At 41.5% G+C, this 18,822-nt stretch overlaps 1 protein-coding gene across 1 annotated transcript in view; it reads right to left on the reverse strand.

Moving 5' to 3' along the window:
• FAT3 (FAT atypical cadherin 3) overlaps positions 1–18,822 on the reverse strand; it is a 528,492-nt gene that overhangs the window by 128,321 nt on the left and 381,349 nt on the right. Inside the window, exon 4 of the mRNA XM_012657230.1 lies at positions 1,669–1,983. Within this exon, the coding sequence (XP_012512684.1) occupies positions 1,669–1,983 (315 nt within the window). The remainder of the gene's footprint in view (positions 1–1,668; positions 1,984–18,822) is intronic.

Here is an 18,822-nt window from a genome sequence, read left to right on the forward strand (position 1 = left end):
TCAAATAGGAGGGTCACAAAGTCCCATAAGCAGAAAACACTGAGAGAGAACCAAAAAGGAAAAAAAAACCCAAATAAAATACATTCTAAAAAGGATTTTGAAATATTACATTTAAAAATATTATTTATGGGCACAAAACTAATAGTTATAACCTTGGAAACACTGGCAATTCATAGCACCCCATGCTACACGTTCATGGATTGCTTTGCCCAGGAACATCCTTGTGGGATGGAGAACCCTTCAAAACACATGTCTTAAGGTTCCCTAGGAGCTGAGACAGGGATTTGGGTACAAACGGCTTTGGGTTGGGGGGATGCTCTCAGGAGAAAGGAAGGAAAGAGATCAGAACCGCAGGGTAGGAGTTAAACAGTAATGGGCCCTGGCCAACCCAAGGGATTCCATGGGGAGCTCTGAATTATTCATTGCACTGCAGAGTTGAATCCACCTCAGACAGGGGGATTGGACTTTGTATCTGGGTGTCAGTCATTGGCTGTGGGCTGCTAGCCTGGGGGTGGGAGTGTGGCATCTCTTGGGCCAAGAATCAGCTGAGGAAGATCCTCTGGAGAAAGAGGAAGCTGTGAGCCCTTAGCAGCCAGCTCTTGCAGCAGCTGGGGGACAGACGAACCAGTCTGGTGAAGGGGATCTGGGCAGGGCACCAAGAGTATCCATGGTAGTCTATACGGTCCTCCAAGATTCCACACTGCAAGTCTCACACAGCAGCGTGTATTACATCAGAGCTTCTAAGGGCAGAAACAGAGCTGGTGTTTCACTGTCCTCTTTACTCACTGTTCTGGATTCATTACTGAGCAGGGCAAGGAACCCAAGTCCAGACCACAGGAGTGAAAAGATAAATCGAAGGAACCCAGGCCATCCTTTAAATCACTAAAGGGCCGACTGTATACAGCAGAGAAGGCTGAGGACAGAGAGCAGGATGGCAGATAGGGCCAGCTCTTGATGGTCATTGGGACCCTGGACAGTGCCCACCGCTTGTAAGGATGACCACCTCCTCTCTGGAATAGGTGCTGCATGGCTGAAGTGGTTGGGGGAGGAGGAAGCACATTGGCATCTTGGATATGGGAGCTTAAATTTCTACATCAGATGGGGCTCATGTTTGTTTTTATTTTTAATTTTCCAATTCAATGAAAAGTGTAGTCACTTTATATTTGAGGTTTTTTTTTTTCACTTTTCACAGAATAAACATTGCTGTGATTTGTGTCTCAATTTACACAGCTAAATTCATGTTCTATCACATTGTTCAACAATTACAAAAGTCATTTTCTACGAGAAGTCTTGGGGATACGTTGAGCATTATGTTGAGTGATGGGTGGGATGTGTCACTGTTCCCCTGCCTTTAGTTTATACCTATGTTCAGTGCCTTGAGAATAATTTAGGGCTACAGAGAGTGTGGTTGAGTATGTGGTAGATGGGCTGTGGCCTGGGAACTGGGGAAAATGCTGACGGGACATAGCCAGAGGAAACTATCTCATTATTTAAGCATATAGCCAAAACAGGCAGGAGTTCTCACCTGTACTTGCCTCCCAGAAAGATGCCTTCCACAGCTGTGTGGCTTTAAACTTTACTCCAAAGATATATTGCTCAGAGAAATATACGGGAATAAGAAAGTAACCCCTTCCCCAATCAACGTTGCTGGAGTTCAGAAGCTCTTACCGTTAGGATGTCGTAACTCCCTGCTGTAAATTGCTTTCTGGAAGAAACCATGCCAGTTTTAGGGTCAATAAAGAACTTCCCATCATCATTGCCATCCACGATACTGTAGGAGATTTCTGCATTGGGGCCCTCATCTCTGTCAAATGCAAAAGCCCTGTAAATGGGCTCTCCCCTCTTCTTTCGGTCACGTTCAGGCAGCTTGATCTGGTAGACCTTCTCCGGGAACTGGGGCTTGTTGTCATTTTCATCCAGAACCTGAACCACCACCCAAATGGTTGACTGTTTCGGAGAGGGACCGCCATCTGTCACAGTCACCTGAGTTTTCAAAAAGAAAATATGATGCAGTCAGAAAGGAGGAAAACTATTCTTCCTATTCCTCCCACTGCCCACCCCATAAAGGTCAATGCTATGCACTAGAGCATCTCAATTTTTCTTACTTCTGTAGTTCTTATCAAATGTATAACTTTTCATAGTTCATCCATAAAAGGAGGGGGATGCCCCAAATTCAGTAATGGAAATCATTGCTGAAAGGGGGGCAGGGAAGTAGGGCTGTCTTAGTCTATTAGGCTGCAACATCAAATTAACATAGACTTTGTAGCTTTTCAACAACAGAAATGTATTTCTCACAGTTCTGGGGGCTGGGAAGTCCAGGATCTAGGCACCAGTGGTGTCTGGTGAAGGCTACTCTTCACAGTGCCTTCTAGCTGTGTCTTCACACATGGAAGGGGCTAGCTTGCTCTCTAAGGTCCCTTTTATAAGGGCACTAATCCCATTCTTAAAGGTGGAGCCCCCATAACCTAATAACCTCCAAAGGTGATTCTAATAACATCATCTTGGGGATTAGGGTTCAACCTACAAATTTCTGGGGGGACACAAACATTCAGACCATAGCAAGGGCTCATTGTAATGTGAAGTGAAGAGGGAAAAGACAAAGGATTGACTTTACAAAATATGCTAGCTTATATAAATGTAGTGGATCTAAAATATGCACCCCAACAGACACAAAATACAATACAACCATTATTATATGTTAACCCACGGGTGTTTCTTCTAATCCATGGACAATGCAAAATTCTTTTAGTATTTATTTTCATCTCTTTTTTTCATCTTGCTATGGACTGAATTATGTTCTCTTCCAAATTCACATGTTGAGGCTCTTATGTGACTGTATTGGTTATAAGGCCTTTAAGGAGGTGATTAAGGTTAAATGAGGTCACAGGGTAGAGTCCTGATCTGACAGTATTGGTGTCCTCATAAAAGAGGAAGAGGCACCAGAGATCTCCATCTCTCTCTGCCATGTGAGCACATAGTGAGAAGACAGCTGTCTGCAAACTGGGAAGAGAGCCCTTCTTACAAACCAAAGCCTTCAGAACTTTGACTAGGACTGTCCTGTCTGTACACTATAATCTGAATGTTTGTGTCCCTTCAAAATTTCCTATGTTAAAACCTGATCTCCGATGCAATAGTATTAAGAGGTGGCACCTTTAGGTGGTGATTAGATCATGAGAGAGTAGCCTTCATGGATGGGATTAATGCCCTTATAAAAGAGGTCGAGGAGGCTTGCTTGTCCTTTCTACCATATAAGGACACAGTCAGAAGGTCCCATCCATGAGTAACAGGCCCTTACCCAATTCTAAATCCACTGGTGATCTTGGTCTTGTACTTCTCAGCTTCTAGACTTGTGAGCAATAAACTTCTGTTGTTTAAGCCACCCAGCCTATGGTATTTTGTTACAACAATCCGAGCAGACCAAGACAGATCTTCATGTAAAATTTGATTTTTACATTGTCACTGAGCAAAAGGAAAACTGTGATATACACGTCACTATTTAGCTGGCTGGTTTAAAGTACATTTGACATTGAAAATGTTTTACCAATCACAAGAAATTTTTTTTCCTCTTTGGAAAATGGGAAGGGGATGTGCAGCCTTTCCCATGTCTCTGTGATGCTATTCTTATGTCTGTGTCTGTGAAAACTGAGAGGAGAGTAATGAAGAACACATGTGTGAAGAATTTTCATGGCAAATATAAAGTCTTTGAGTCTTAGTGTGAATAGTTTTCTTACTGGTCATAGTGATGGTAATCACTATGATATTAACACCTATCGAGCAGATGGAGTGACAAAGTTTATAAAGCACTCTTCCCTGCATTATCTCATTTACTTTCCAAAACATCCTCTTCAGTAAGTGGAGCAGGTCCCATCCCATTTCACAGATGAGAAAACAGGCTCAGAGATCCCACTAATAAATGCTAAAGCTATGTATTGAACTTTTGGCAATTCTTAATGTTCTGTTTAACCAAAAACTTTGCAAGGACCTATATTTAATCTTTTAATTACCTTGAATTACCTTTAATTACCTTGAATAAAACAGATTATATCTTTTAAATATGAATTTTGAGGCTGGAAGGAACATAAAGATACACAAAACATCCATGGGAAGAAAAAATCCATAAATCAAAGTAGCTGATCAGCTATTTTTTCAAATAAAGCAACCTGACAAGAATAACTGAAAAAAGGGCCAAAAATGTTGGAAAACAAATTAAAGGCTTTTTGCAAAATGGAATTGCAATCTAGTTCAGTTTCTCTTACAAGCTGCCTAGGAGGATAGCTTTAATAGACTTAGGATACATTCTCATAGGAGTTCTCGTTTTCTTTGAAAAATCAATCAAGTTTTCTTCCAAGGTTATTTTCTCATTGGTTTGTTGTGTTTCACAAAAGAACCACATCAGGACCAATGTGTGCCAAGGCTGAATTTTGACTCTGAGCTAATTCCTGGACAGCCTGAGTTCTGAAGAGGCACGTCCTGCCACTGCTGCTGACGTCAAATGTTACACTCCCAGGTGAGCTGTGTGGACCCAAACACATTGACGGTTTTGCTCTCTTTTCTGTTTGAACAGCCCCTTTCCAAATTCAGGCAACTCTCCCTGTCTTCATTGTGCACAAAATCACCTCCTCATTGCTTGTCAATAAATGCCCTGTAATGAGCTGTGGGGTGGCATTCAGGAGCTGCCTCTGGGCCAGGTGGCTGCCAAGGAAAGGAGCCTCTTTTGGTGGCAGCTCACTGCTCATTGGAGGATCCTGATGCTATTAAAAAGCTTTCTTCTGGAGTAGACCTGGATCTACAAACCAGGGCCCTTGAGGTGTCTACCTACAGGTGCAAGAGTGGCACCGTCCAGGCTCATGAAGCAACTCCCGAGGGTGCCAGGAGAGTGGGGTCACCTAGTCACCACCTCACCTCAAGCATACAGCTCCCACAGGCCACAAGGGCACACCCTTCAGGTCCTCCAACCCTCTCTCTTCCCTGGGGTGCCATCCCTACCCCTTCACTGGAGCTTGCCTACTCATCTTTTAGGTCCTACTGAAATGTCACTTATTTAGGGCTGCCTTCTTGGACCTCACAGTCCAAGTGCCAGCTGCCTTGCCCCTAATTAGGTACTCTTAAATAACCCTGTGCTTGTCTTTTGCAGCACTTACCACTGTGGAAATTAATTAAATATGATTCCCCACTTAAGTTGATAAGCTACATAAGGGCAAAGTCAGACTGTGCTTGTTTTGTTCTCTGCTCTGACCCCTGTGCCAAGCCACATAGAACATGTTCCACAAATACTTATTTAATGAATTAGATTCTAATCCAGGGCCTACTTGGACAGTCTCTTTAGCCAAAGCAATCTCCCCTTATAAAACCTCAAGACCCTTGACAACATAGCTCCAATCTGCCTTTCCTGCCGTTTTGCCGATTACTCCTCCATCTCCCTACCCATGGTTTCAACTACTACCTACATGCTGGTCATTCTCCAATGTGTATCTCTTGTGCCTAGGCCCATTTCCTGGACGCCAAACTAACATGTTCAACTATGTACTAGTAATTTACTCTCTGGACTTTTCACATGTACCTCAAAAGTCACAAAATGAAATCATTACCCTCAAACCTCCTCCTTCCATGTTCACTGTCTCAATAAATGGCACCCCACCTACTCACACAATGGGGTACACCAGAATCTTGGAATCTACCTAGAATCCTCCTCTGTCTAAATATCTATATCCAATCAAACTTGGAGGTCAGCAGGTATCTCATGTACACCTCCCATACCAATCTCTTCCGCCACACTGCCCTAGGACAAGCTTTATTTGCATCTTGCTTGGACGGCTACAGTAGCCTCCTGGTCTCCCTGCCTCTAGCCTTTTCCTTTCTTGTAAAGTGCTATTTCTTCTGCAAAAATCTGATCATGTCACTGACCTGCATAACACTCTTCAGGGGCTTCTTGAGGACAAAGATCTGGCCGGATCCTTTTTGGATCTGGCTACCCTTGATTATCAGCACGCACTATCTGCCTTGTTCCCACCTCTGTGTTCAGTTACACCTTGAGCTTGGGGGGGTCCCGAGTATGCCATGCTCTCATACCTCCATTCCTTTGCATAGTCATTCTCCTCCATGGAATGCCTTCTCCTGGGAATATTCCTGACTTATTCTAGAAGCTGCAATCCAAACACTCCCGTGAAGCTGTTCCCTGCCTCCTGCAGACTGATATAGGTTCCCTCACCATGTTTCCACTCCACTGCATGTACAAGTTCTAGGACACTAATTGTCATCGTGCATTTTCAGTGTTTGTTTGCTTGTTAGTCTCCATTCAACCCTTCCAGATGATGAGCAACCTGAGGTCAGGAACTGTGTCTTACTCATTGTTAGATTCTGGTACCTAGTTTAGCTCTAAGTGCTAAATAAATGTTGTTGAATGAAATCAAGAATTAATTTACCTAAAATTCTTCCTTATGACAGGAAGTGAAAAGAACATTCAGATACTGAAGGGTCTCTGTAAGAAATGAACATACAATCTCCCAAATGCTTCTAGCTCTACGATTCTATAAATGGGGGCTGGAGGGAGTGGGGTAGACATGAGCTACTCAAAAGCAAGGACTTTGTCTTTTTCACCTCTTTCCTGAAACCTAGAGTACTCTCCATAAATGTTTGCTGCACTGAGCCCTATTGCCAACTTCAAAGTCTTAATTTCAACTATTATTTCTCTGGGCCCACTCATCAGTCCTGCCATGTTTGTACCTGGAATATTAATCATCGATGATTACAACAGATTCTCAGACTTCATACTTCATGGTGCCTTGGTCCTCAACCCACCCCTCGGGATTAGCCCATATGGAGGGAGTAGCAGCACTGAAGATCGAAGCAAAACTAACTGAGATAAATCCCCACCATCTCCTCCCCTGCATCATTTTTCATTAACGATGCATGAAATGAGCTGTTGTTTAGGAGTGATCCATGTGTGCTCTCACCCTGTCACAGTGGGACAAGAATACAGAGTCAACCTAACTTAGATTTTTTGCTGTCATCATCGATCAATAATGTGGTTCTGGCAATTAATCAAAAGCCTGAAAGCTTAATTTCTTTAGGTGCTAACATCTAACAAAAGGAGCCACAAATAGTTCAGTACCGCTGAAAGGACAGTGCAGCCCATTTCATTTTCCTGTGGTGCCCTTGTGGTCTGTGAATGTCAGGCAGAACTAGAAGGCAACCAACATGGGCCCAGTGGATTACGGTGACACAATTACAAAGAGAAACATGGCTTAAAGTCTGTTCCTGGAAGATGCAAGAGGTTTATAGGGTCAAAAGTGGATGGACACTGAGAACTCCGGAGTTAGGCAGCTGGTAGAATTTTATACTTTCTCACTCATGGAAATTACGTGATGTATTTATTTTTGTTGTCTCTTCCCTCCAACAGAATATAAGTATATAAGCTGCTTGGGAGCATAGACCTTGGATCTTGTCCACTGCCTTGTTTGTAGTGATTTCAGGAGTGTCTAAGAATATATTCGATATTTCTAAGCTGGAGAGTTCAAATCTGGTACTCTCCTCATCTGTTAATTCATCCCAAATGGCTATTTCCAGACCATTGTATTTAAAGTTGTAAACCCTTCTTAGGAGATTACATATCTCCCTCCTCTGTTTTATACAGCAGGCCCCCTTAGCCATGGTTTCACTTTCCATGGTTTCGGTAACCTGTGGTTCAATACAATAAGATATTTTGAGAGACAGAGAAAGAGAAAGACCACAGTCACATAACTTTTATTACGATATATTGTTATAATTGTTCTATTTATTAGTTATTGTTAATCTCTTACTGTGCCTAATTTATAAACTTTTTCATAGGTATGTATGTATACATAGGAAAAAAAAGAATATATATATGGCTCAGTATTATCTGTGGTTTCAGGAATCCACTGGAGATCTTGAAATATATCCCCATGGATAAGAGTGGACTGCAAGTATTTGTCCTTGACACTTTATCATTATTTGATATTTTATATATTTCACTTATGTGCTTATTACTGATCCACATCTACTAGAATATGAACTCCATCTATTTTGTTCACAGATATATTGCTAGCATCTACAACAGTGCCTAGAATAAATAGCATTCAATAAATATTTGTTGAATGAATGAATGAAATATTTACCCAGGACCTTTTAGGTAAAAACCTATTTTTGGGGTCAACTAGGAGATCAACCAACCAACCAATAAACATGGATGTATACCAAATTCACCCTTCCCCCATACCCTAAATCCTCTGTAATATTTGGGACCTGCAATCATTTGGCTTCAGTTTAGATCTATTCAATAAGAAGAACTCAGTTTCTTATGAAGCAGTGCATTTGTGGTTTGGTAGGTTCAATTCTCACAAAGCTCTCCTTTAAAAAAGTTTTAATTGACAAATAAAAATTGTATGTATTTATTACATACAATATATTTTGATATATGTAGACATATATCAAATGGTTTAATCAAGATAATTAGTCTATGCATTACCTCACATACTTAGCAGTTTCTGTGGTGAGAACACTTAAAATCTACTCATTTAGGAATTTTCAGGTATATAATATTTTGTTATTAACTATAGTCATCATGACGTAAAATAGATCTCTTGAACTTGGTCTTCCTACCTAACTGAAGTCTTGTATCCTTTGACCAACATTTCCCTATTCACAACTCCCCACCCCCACCTCTGGTAGCCACTATTCTACTTTCTGCTTCTATGAATTCAACTTTTTCAGATTGCACATTTAAGTGAGGTCACCTGGCATTTGCCATTCTCTGCCTGGATTATTTCACTTAACATAATGTCCTTCAGGTTCATCCATGTTGTAGCAAATGACAGGATTTCTTTATTTTTTTAAGGCTAAATAGTATCTCATTGTTTATACATACCACATTTTCTTCATCCATTCATCTGTCGATGGACACTTAGGTTGATTTTGTATCTTGGCTGTTGTGAATAGTGCTGCAAGGAATGTGGGAATGAAAACTTCTCTTCAACATACTGATTTCATTTCCTTTGGATATACACCAAGAAGTGGGATTGCTCGTTCACATGTTGGTTCTACTTTTAGTGTTTTGAGGAACCTTCATATTGTTTTCCATTCTCATCAACAGTGTACAAGGGTTCCTTTTTCTCCACATGCTCCTCAACACTTCACGAAGCTTTTCTTAATACTGAACCCAAACTCACCTGCTTGTACTTACCCTAGACTGCCTGTAGTTTCCTATAGACTAGTTTTACCCTTTGTTACTCTGCAGAAAAGGTAAAATTCCTCTTCCATGTTACCCCAGTAATCTATTGCTGTGGAACACAAAACTAGGCAGCTTAAAATAACCAGCATCTTTTTATCACCTTTCATAGTACAGGCAGTTCCTATCTGGAGCCCCTCATGCAATCACAGTTACAGGTAGCTGGGCCTGTAGTCATCTGACGTGTCTGTTGGTTGATGGTGGCTGGAACCTCAGCTAGGTTCTAAGAGCAAGTGGCCTGAAGGACAGAAAATGATGGCTGCTAGTTTCTTAAATCCTGGGCTCAGAAACTGGTACAGCATCACTTGTGTCATATTCTACTGTCCAATGGTCTCAGAGTTCAGATTTAAGAAGCCAGGTTATAAACCCTACTTCTAGCTGGGAGTAGGGCCAAGTAATTTGGAGAGCTATGTTTTAAGACTGCTATACTCATAAAAATCCTAAAAGATATTTGAGAATTGTTTACCCAGATTGAAAAATTCTAATTCATATAATTATCTCTCAGATCGCTCATTATATTTAATGAATCATTATTCATTATATTGGTTCCCTCTTTCAGGGTGTTTTTCCACATACCAGCTTCCTTCTTAAAATGCGATGGCCGGGGCAGCATAGGAGACTAACTCTGATCTGTGAAAAGTCCCTCCATTGTCCTAGAGACAATCTCACTTATTTATTCAGTCCATGACTATGCTTATTTGGGTAGAAGCCATGTCACACAGCACTGTGATATGAAAAAATTAAACCGCTTAGGTCTTCTCCTGGAAAAAGCAATAAACCATAAGTGTGTGGTTTCCTTTGGGGGTTATAAGTACAAGATTTTATATTTGTCCCTATTAAATCTCATCTTACTGGTAATTTTGGCTCCCTATTCTAGGCTTTTGGGATAATCATAACAGGTAAGGTGCATTAAAAGCTTACAATGCATCAAGCACTCCCTGTGAGATGCACAGCTCATGCATTGTTCCCTTTAATTATTACAACAATCTCATGAGATAGGTACTGTTATCACACCAATTTAATAGACAAGGAAACTGAATTTAAGAACTTGTCAAAGGTCACCCTTTGGGAGAGTTTTGTTTTAAACCCGGCTGCTTGGTTCTAAACCAGAGATCAGCCTATCCATATAACCAAAAACATTTGTACCCACATAATATTTTGAAAAACGAAACAAAAACATATTACCTATGGATGCTTTCCTGCTACAAAAGTATAGTTGAGTAGTTGAAGCTGATACTGTATGGGCCACAGAGCCTAATATGTACTTTTTGGCCCTTTACAGAAAAGTTTGCTGACCCCTGGTCTAAACCATTGTGTTCTTCCATTGTGTTCTGCTACTTAGTATCACTTATTGAGCCTGTTTTGCTCAATCCTCTGCTAGATCATTTACATAAGATTGTCACTTTTTCACAGGAATCCAGTGAAGGGATTGACATTTCTATTCTGCAGCTGGAAACAACGAGGCTTAGGAATCAGTAACTTTTGAAAGGCCACTCAGTCGGAAAGTGATAGAATGTGGGTTTGCACCCGAGTCACATGCTCTTTTCCTACGCTGCACAGCCCTTGTAGAAGCATCTGTTAACCACCTGTTTAAAATTCCCTCCCCAAGTGTGGCTTTGGATCCATATCAAGCTCTTCATTGTGCTTCTAGAATCAAGCCTTTGCCCTCCCTTGATAATTGGGACCCCCTTTGACTGTCTCCAGTTTTTGGCACCTTTCTGTCCTCCTCAATTGCTTAAAAACTGCCACCGAGGCATGAGGCATGGCTGCACCTTCTTTCTGCACCCCAAGACCTGAGACCCAAACTTATTTAGTGCAGCTAGATCCTCTCCTACTATTAATATTTTGTTAAAGCTCTCTCTTACAAAATTTGCTCTACCTTTCTTTGCAGAAAATTATTTCCCCCTGATCGTGGGGACGGCAAGAAGGAGGGCCTGGGTGGCCTTGGTTACTCTCCCTCTCTTATTTGTCAGGCACTGTGCATTGACTATGTGCAGGCATTCTTTAAACTGCTTCACAAATACTAAGTCATGGGTCCTTACGCTGGTCCTGGGGGAAGATAAGATTATCATCCCCATACTACAGATTAGAAACAGGCACAGAAAGGTGAAGCAGACTGGGTTCCAACCTGGTCCGGGGTCTGCACTCCTAACCACCACCTCAGTCTGCCTCTCATCGAAATGCTTGTCCCTCCTTCCTCAGAACACAGGAACATGTCCTTTCATTGGCCTCAGCACTGTAATTTCAGCACGTCCTGGACAGGGATGGCAAGCATACGGCACGGGGGCCATGGCTGCTGTATCCTGCCAGCTGCACCTGGAGGCCAAAGGAAGCACAAACAATTCACTGCTCACCCTGAAGGTGGGATGTGGCCTCAGACTCTTCTGAGATGGAGCTCTCCAGATAGCTGTCACTACCAATCAGTCTGTCACTGTCTAGGCTGAATACTCCTTCTTCTAGGTGAAACACCAAGTATCTTTGCATTCATACCTGATTGCCACTGTTAAATAAAATTTCTAGGAAGTCATTGGCTTGGACCGAGCTCCTGTACCAAGCTCAACAGACCAGACCAAAATGGAGTCATGCATGCTGAAGCTTCACCCCACCAAGCCCAAATTCAGTTGTTTATCCGATCTTGGGAGAACTTAGAGGAAGGGGATGGGGTGGGGGGAAGGAGAGAAGGAGAGAGAGGGGGAGGGAGAGAGAGAGAGACAGAGAGAGAATGAATATGAGAGAATATGAGACTAGACAAATCCCAAAACAGGCCAGTTTTAGCTGGCATGATAAGGGAGTCCCATCCTTTTACAAGGAAAGTAGCATTGAAATGACTAATCCACTTTCTCTTCTCTGCTTCTGCTCAGCCCTTTTCTGTTTATAAAGCCAACCTCCTCTGTTCAGCTCATGGGAATATTCATTCTATTTTATGGAATGAGATGTTGCCTGATTCTAGAATTACAAATAAAAGCCAATTAAGATCTTCAAACTAAATTTGTTGTAATTTTGTCTTTTGACACACAGACCTCCCTATATCCTGACAATATTCCTTCTTCTCCAGTGCTTTGTACCTTTATTCTCATCTTCCTGACAGCTGTGAGCTATTTTAACATCTCATACTCTTCTAAAGTAGAGGACAAAACTCAAAAGCTATTTATTTCTCCCTCTTCTGATCCATTATCAAAAGTCTCAGGGCCTCGCTGCAGGTTCTAGGCAAGGAAGACACCTGAAGATGAAGCCATTCAGACTAAGGCAGAGCATCCAACCACATTCAGCAAGTAGGCTTTAGATATGCTGCTGTGTTGATCTTCTTAGCTCTTGGGTAGACAAACGTGACCTTGTACACATGGACCACTGGGCTAGTCACCTCTGGCTGGGGTTAGCTTTTCCCTTTACCCAAAGCCATTGTACAAATTTCATTTTCTATGTGTATCGTAATGGGTCAAATGTTAGGAAACTCTGTAATAAATTACTAATAATACAAGTAGATTACTCTTCTCTTGTATTGATTTAAACCAGTATGCCTAGAGAGGTCATTGGATCCAAAAGACACACTGTCCATAGGTAGGATTTTAGATGCTGTGGCTGTTGAGAATTAATTCTAGTGAGGATGCCTATGTATTTTCAGTATTTACTTATGAGACCAGTGGTGGGTAGTGCAGCTTTCGTGATTTATGTGTGCACAGTGTCCCCATTACTGGTCACCACATAGTTAGGGGAATGGATAAAGAGACCTACTCTTGAGTATTTTCCTACCCCATCATATTTTCCTATGTACTGTAGAACCTCAGGGTGAAGGGAAACTGCCTTTCTTCTCTCTGTTATACTCGGGAAAGCACAGAATCATCTGATATTAAGAGAATTCAGGAGTAAATGGGAGCTTAGACATCATTCTGGTTCAATCTACTTGTTTTACTGATGAGAAAACTGAGGTCTAGACAGATGCGCTTTTTAGCCTATTACCAGCTTATTAGAACTAACCTCAGTCTTTCTAAGAGATTGGGTCTAGAGTTCCAAGCTGGCCGTTGAGCCTCAAACAAGGCTTGCATTCACACATTCTCATATACACACACACATATACATTTATATATACTTATATAAATTTAATATTGCAGAGGTTTTATAATTTAGGTATTTTCCAGAATTCTGAGCTCTTACATGAAAAAAAAAAAAGAAGTACTGTGTTTAGAGTAGATGCTATGTTTACTCTCTACTTTTTATCTTTAAAATGTTTCACAAACATTACATACTTAATTTTTTCAAGATAGCAAAGAGGTTGAAAGTAACTTTATCTCTTTTTCACAGGTGGGGAAACAGAGAAATGACCTTCTCAAATGACTCAGGAGCTGATATAAAGGCTGAGGCTGGAATTCAGACCTTTTTGCCTATGGGCTCAGACTACTGCATTCCTGGAAAGACAAGTGTTTCCTGCCATTTCTGGAAAGAAAACTACGAGCAAACAGTAAATTAAAGGGCGGGTCTCAAAGGAGCGGCAACCCTTGAAGATAAACTTTCTGAAAGGTGAAATCATTGAACTAAAATTAACCTGCACCATCATCCACATGTTCCATGGAGGAAAAGCAAAAGGAAGGCAACATTAAACTATCTTCCCTTGATTTCATTATATGTGGTTTCTCGTATTTGACCTATGATTTGGTATTAAGAAATCAACTGGAGATGGGTAGGTATTCCGGTCACTCCCCACTCTGCCTTCCTCATTCTGTATTGCTATCTGTTAGGTACAGTTGAGTGATATATTCTCTGTAGACTGGATATATTAATAGATGTCTCTGCTATTTCCAATTTCAGCAAATCAGTTATTTCAGTACATAGATACTTACCATGTTGAATAAATTTGTGGGATGGTTTATGTTATACGGGAAAAGTCTTCATCAGAAATAAGAAAAGGATGGCCAGACATGGAGGTTCATGCCTGTAATCCCAGCATTTTGGGAGGCAGAGGAGGGAGGATCGTTTGATGCCAGGAGTTCAAGACCAGCCTAGGCAATATAGTGAGACCCTCTCTATAATAAATAATAAAAAAAAAATTAGCTGGGCATGGTGGCATGAACCTGTAGTCCCAGCTACTCAGAAAACTAGGCAGGAGAATTGCTTGAGCCTAGGGGTTCAAGGCTGCAGTGAGCTGTGATCACACCACTGCTCTCCAGCCTGGGTTAAAGAGTGAGATCCTACCTTAAAATGAAATAAAATAAAAAAATGAAATAAAATAAAGTAAAATAAAGAGGAATGAGGGCTGATAGGAAATAAAGGAATGAAGGAAGCGAAGAAAGAAAAAAGAAAGAAAGAAAAGGAGAGAAAAAAGGACTTAAGCATTTTCTCTGAACTACAATTAAGGAAGTTCATGTTGCCTAAAAAGTTGTTCTTTTAGGAAAGAACACAACCTGAAGATGCTCAAACTGAAGATCTGTGATCTATGGAACCAAGGGAACCTAGGCCGGGCCACCGAACCACACTATTCATTTCTGTCAGCTTTCTCTTTGCTCAAAGATGGCCCACTATTAAGAAGCCCCAGGACAAAATCAGCTCACAGTCCACCCAGAGACCCTTTCCAAGTACTTCTGGTCTCTCTTCTGCAGGGTGTACATTCCCACAAGTCTGTGAGCCACTCCAGGGTCTAGCACAGTGCTAGTATATAGTTGGTTCTCGATAAATATTTGTCGGTTGAATGGGTGCATGAATCCTACATCCCAGGACAATGAAGACATCTTTTCCTCCCCATGTTTAGACCTAGCAACTGCTAAATGGCCACTTTTTTAGAAAGATCCTTGACCAATTCACTTTGGCAGCAGCTGCTAATATTGCAGCTTTGTCCAAATCTTTTCTTTGCACTTCAGGAAACAATGTACTTCCCAGCCTGACATCTCTTAAAGCTTTTTTTCCCTGCAGAGAGGTATGCATCAGCTACTAATCTCATCACATTTCCATTTCCTTCCAGGCTCATCTGCTCATCATTTTCTATTCATAAAACTTGCTTGATTCTAATCTTCCCTATCAGCAGGAACTAAACACCTCCTTAAAGTTTCTTTAGCACAATGGTGATTACCACCCATGTGCTAACTCTCCCTTTCAAACAGATGGGTCCAATCTATGTGCTCACATGTGGGCCATTAAGAAAGTTCTGCCATGAACCAAGATGTGACATCATATTAGCCGCAGCACTAAATCCCCCTGCACTATTTCACAGTTCCCCTGACATCACGGCTTTAGTCGATATACTATTCCACATTCCCCTCTCCATGAAACAGACGTAAATTCCAATGGAAAGTGTATATTGGTAGCTTCCCTTCTATTTCATAGCACCGGACTTCACACTTCATGTTACTTTTATCCTGGCAGATTCTCATGCCTTAGAGCTCCACTGATGAGGCTATTTGGATTTAAGCACTAACCCTTGCACAAGGCACCAGATTTTTGGCCTTTCTTTGCACAGTAAAAAGGCTTAATGCAAAAATAAGGACACTGATCTGATTACTAGCTCAGCACACACTGCTTTTCTCCGCTCACTCAGCAATTCAACATGGGTTTGTGGGGCAGTTTAGCAAGTCATTTAACACCTTGTCTACATACAAGTATGAATTTTAAACCCATCACCTTAAAGAAATTAAGCCCGTGTGTATGTAAGACAGCACATATGAATATAGTAGAGATCATGAACTGCTGGCCCAGAGATATGCTTTCGTTTGGCCCATACAGTGTATTGTAAAAATTTCTGCCAACAGTTAAAAGGAGGGAGATTTAACATAAAAATTCAAATTCCCAGCTTCTCCTGAAAAATCAAAACAACTAGCCCACAACAGAGGTTGTGTCTCTAACACTGCAGCTGCGTCAGTTGTCATTCATTATCACTATTGTGCTGAAGTTTTTCTTAGAACTGAGAAACACTTCCCACTCCTCATGTTCCTATCAGAAAGTTATAAAATATAGATGGAGAAGACTGCATATTTAAAGACAAATGAAGGGAGTACATTTTTATTGTAAATATAAAACATGCCTATAAATTTAATATGCAAACAGCCTGCTACAGACCTCACTCATTTACAATGCTTGAATGGGCTCTGTAGGCATGTGAGTTTGTAACCCTTGGTTTGAGGTCTTGATAACAATCTCTCTGTAATAATAGTATGTACATTTTAATATGTGGTAAAGATAAAACTGTAGCTCTTGGTAGAGAATGTTCAGAGCATCAGAACTGAAAATTCATCATTCCTTGTCCAGGCATTACAATTTCAGGTTCTATAGTTTTAGAATTAAAAGAAGTTTGAATAAAAAATTAAGGCAGGCCGGGCACAGTGGCTCACGCCTGTAATCCTAGCGCTCTGGGAGGCTGAGGCGGGCGGATTGTTTGAGCTCAGGAGTTCGAAACCAGCCTGAGCAAGAGCGAGACCCCATCTCTACTAAAAAGAGAAAGAAATTAATTGGACAACTAAAAATATATAGAAAAATTAGCCGGGCATGGTGGCGCATGCCTGTAGTCCCAGCCACTCGAGAGGCTGAGACAGAAGGATCACTTGAGCCCAGGAGTGTGAGGTTGCTGTGAGCTAGGCCGACGCCACGGCACTCACTCTAGCCCGGGCAAAAGAGTGAGACTCTGTCTCAAAAAAAAAAAAAAAAAATTAAGGCATCTTTAGCCATACACTAGAACAGAAATATGAGTCAACACAGACACTTCTCTTGCTCCCTCTCAACATCTCATCTGTCATTGATTAGAGACACAGCTGGGTATGCATTAGATACAGTATTTTTGTCTACATTCTGTTGCATATAACAGAATACCTGAAACTGGGTAATTTATAAAGAAAGGATATTTATTTCTTAAAGTTACGGAGGCTGAGAAGTCCCAGGTGCAGAGGCCATGTCTGGTGGGAGCCTTCTTGCTAGAAGTGGTGCAGGGCATCACATGGTAAGAGGGCTGAGCATGCTACCATGCTTGCTCAGGTCTCTCTTCCTTTTATAAAGCCACAAGTTTCCCTCTCATGATAAACCATTACTCTATTAACCCAATAATCCATTGATCAACTCATGGCAGAGCCCTCATGATCTAGTCACCTCCTAAAAACCCCGCCTCTCAGTGCTGCCACATTGGGGGATAAATTTCAACATGAGTTTTGGAGGGGACAAATATTCAAATCATAGTGGGTAGCCTTCCCCAGGAGGGATGCAGCCCTACAGCTGGATGCACAGTTTGGCAACAAAGAGTGTGTGCTAGATTCTGTGAGCCATGAGCCACTCAGCCAGGTGTCCCTGCACATGGAACAACCTGCACAGTTATAATGATGACCCCAACAAGTTCTACCTCTTAAATGTTGGTTGTGCTTCTCAGCTCCTTCTCCATCCTTGGTGTCAAGCTCTCATTATCTCCTATCTAAACATTGTCTCTGTCTTCAACCTGGTCTTCCTGCCTCTAATCTTGCCTCACCCAATTCCATTCTTTAGAAGTCTAGACAGTCTTCTAACATGAAATTCCAACCATGTCAGTCTTCTGCTGAAAGGTTTTTAATGGCTCTTTGTTGTCTACAGCAGATTTCATAAAAGATGTCATGGAGAACACTAGGCTCGCAAGGTGCCTGCCTTAAAGGAGGGTCTAGGATCTTAGAAGTTTGAAGGATGCTATAGACCCCTCTTAGAGCTTTACAATGCAAATGATTAAAGACCCAGAGAAAGTCTAAGCGAAAAAGCTGGTTAACTGTTTAAACTAGTGTTTTCCAAACTTATTTGATGGCAGAACCCTAAGTGATGCTTATTTACTTCCTTCAGGTCTGATATTTCAAGGAACATACTCTAATAAATGCTTAATTACAGGATAAAGTGCACACTCTTTAGTATTAACATACAAGATCCTATAGTATTGACAAAGCCTGCCCACTAGGCTATTTTTAGCCTCCAGTTTCTATCCACTCTATACCTAAAGTTCTAATCACACAATCAGATCGCTTAATTCAATGCACATTTGCTAGTGCCTGCCATGTGCAGTTTTAGACACCGGTGTCTTAGTCTGGTTTGTGTTGCTATAACAGAATACCTCAGATTGGGTAATTCAGAAATAATAGAAGTTTATCTGGCTTATGGTTCTGGAGGCTGGGAAGTCTAATATCAAGGTGCTGCCATGTGCATCACTCCATGAAGGAAGGTAGAAGAGCAAGAGAGGATGGGGACCTGAACTCATCCTTTTTATCAGGAACCCATTCCCAAGATAACTAACCCACTCCCACGATACTAGCGTTAACACAATTATGATGGCAGGGCCTTCATTACCTACTCACCTCTTAAAGGTCCTACCTCTCAACATCACTGTATTCAGGAAGTTTCCAACACATTAACCTTGGGAGACACATTCAAACCACAGCACAGTGTATATAGGGGTAAGCAATATGGGCTCCCTTTGCTCAAGGAGCTCATAGTCCATTTGTTCTTCCAAAATGGAGCACGGACTTCAAGGTCCTTGCTATTTTGATTGGGGATCCCACTGCACGGAATCCCCTTTACTCCCCTACCCTTGTAGTTCTTATGAAATCCTCTGAAGCTTGATGCACCTGTTTATTTCCTTATGATGCCTTCTTGGAGAC

Source organism: Propithecus coquereli, unplaced genomic scaffold, assembly GCF_000956105.1.
Source record: "Propithecus coquereli isolate 6110/MARCELLA unplaced genomic scaffold, Pcoq_1.0 Scaffold534, whole genome shotgun sequence".
Lineage (NCBI taxonomy): Eukaryota > Metazoa > Chordata > Mammalia > Primates > Indriidae > Propithecus > Propithecus coquereli.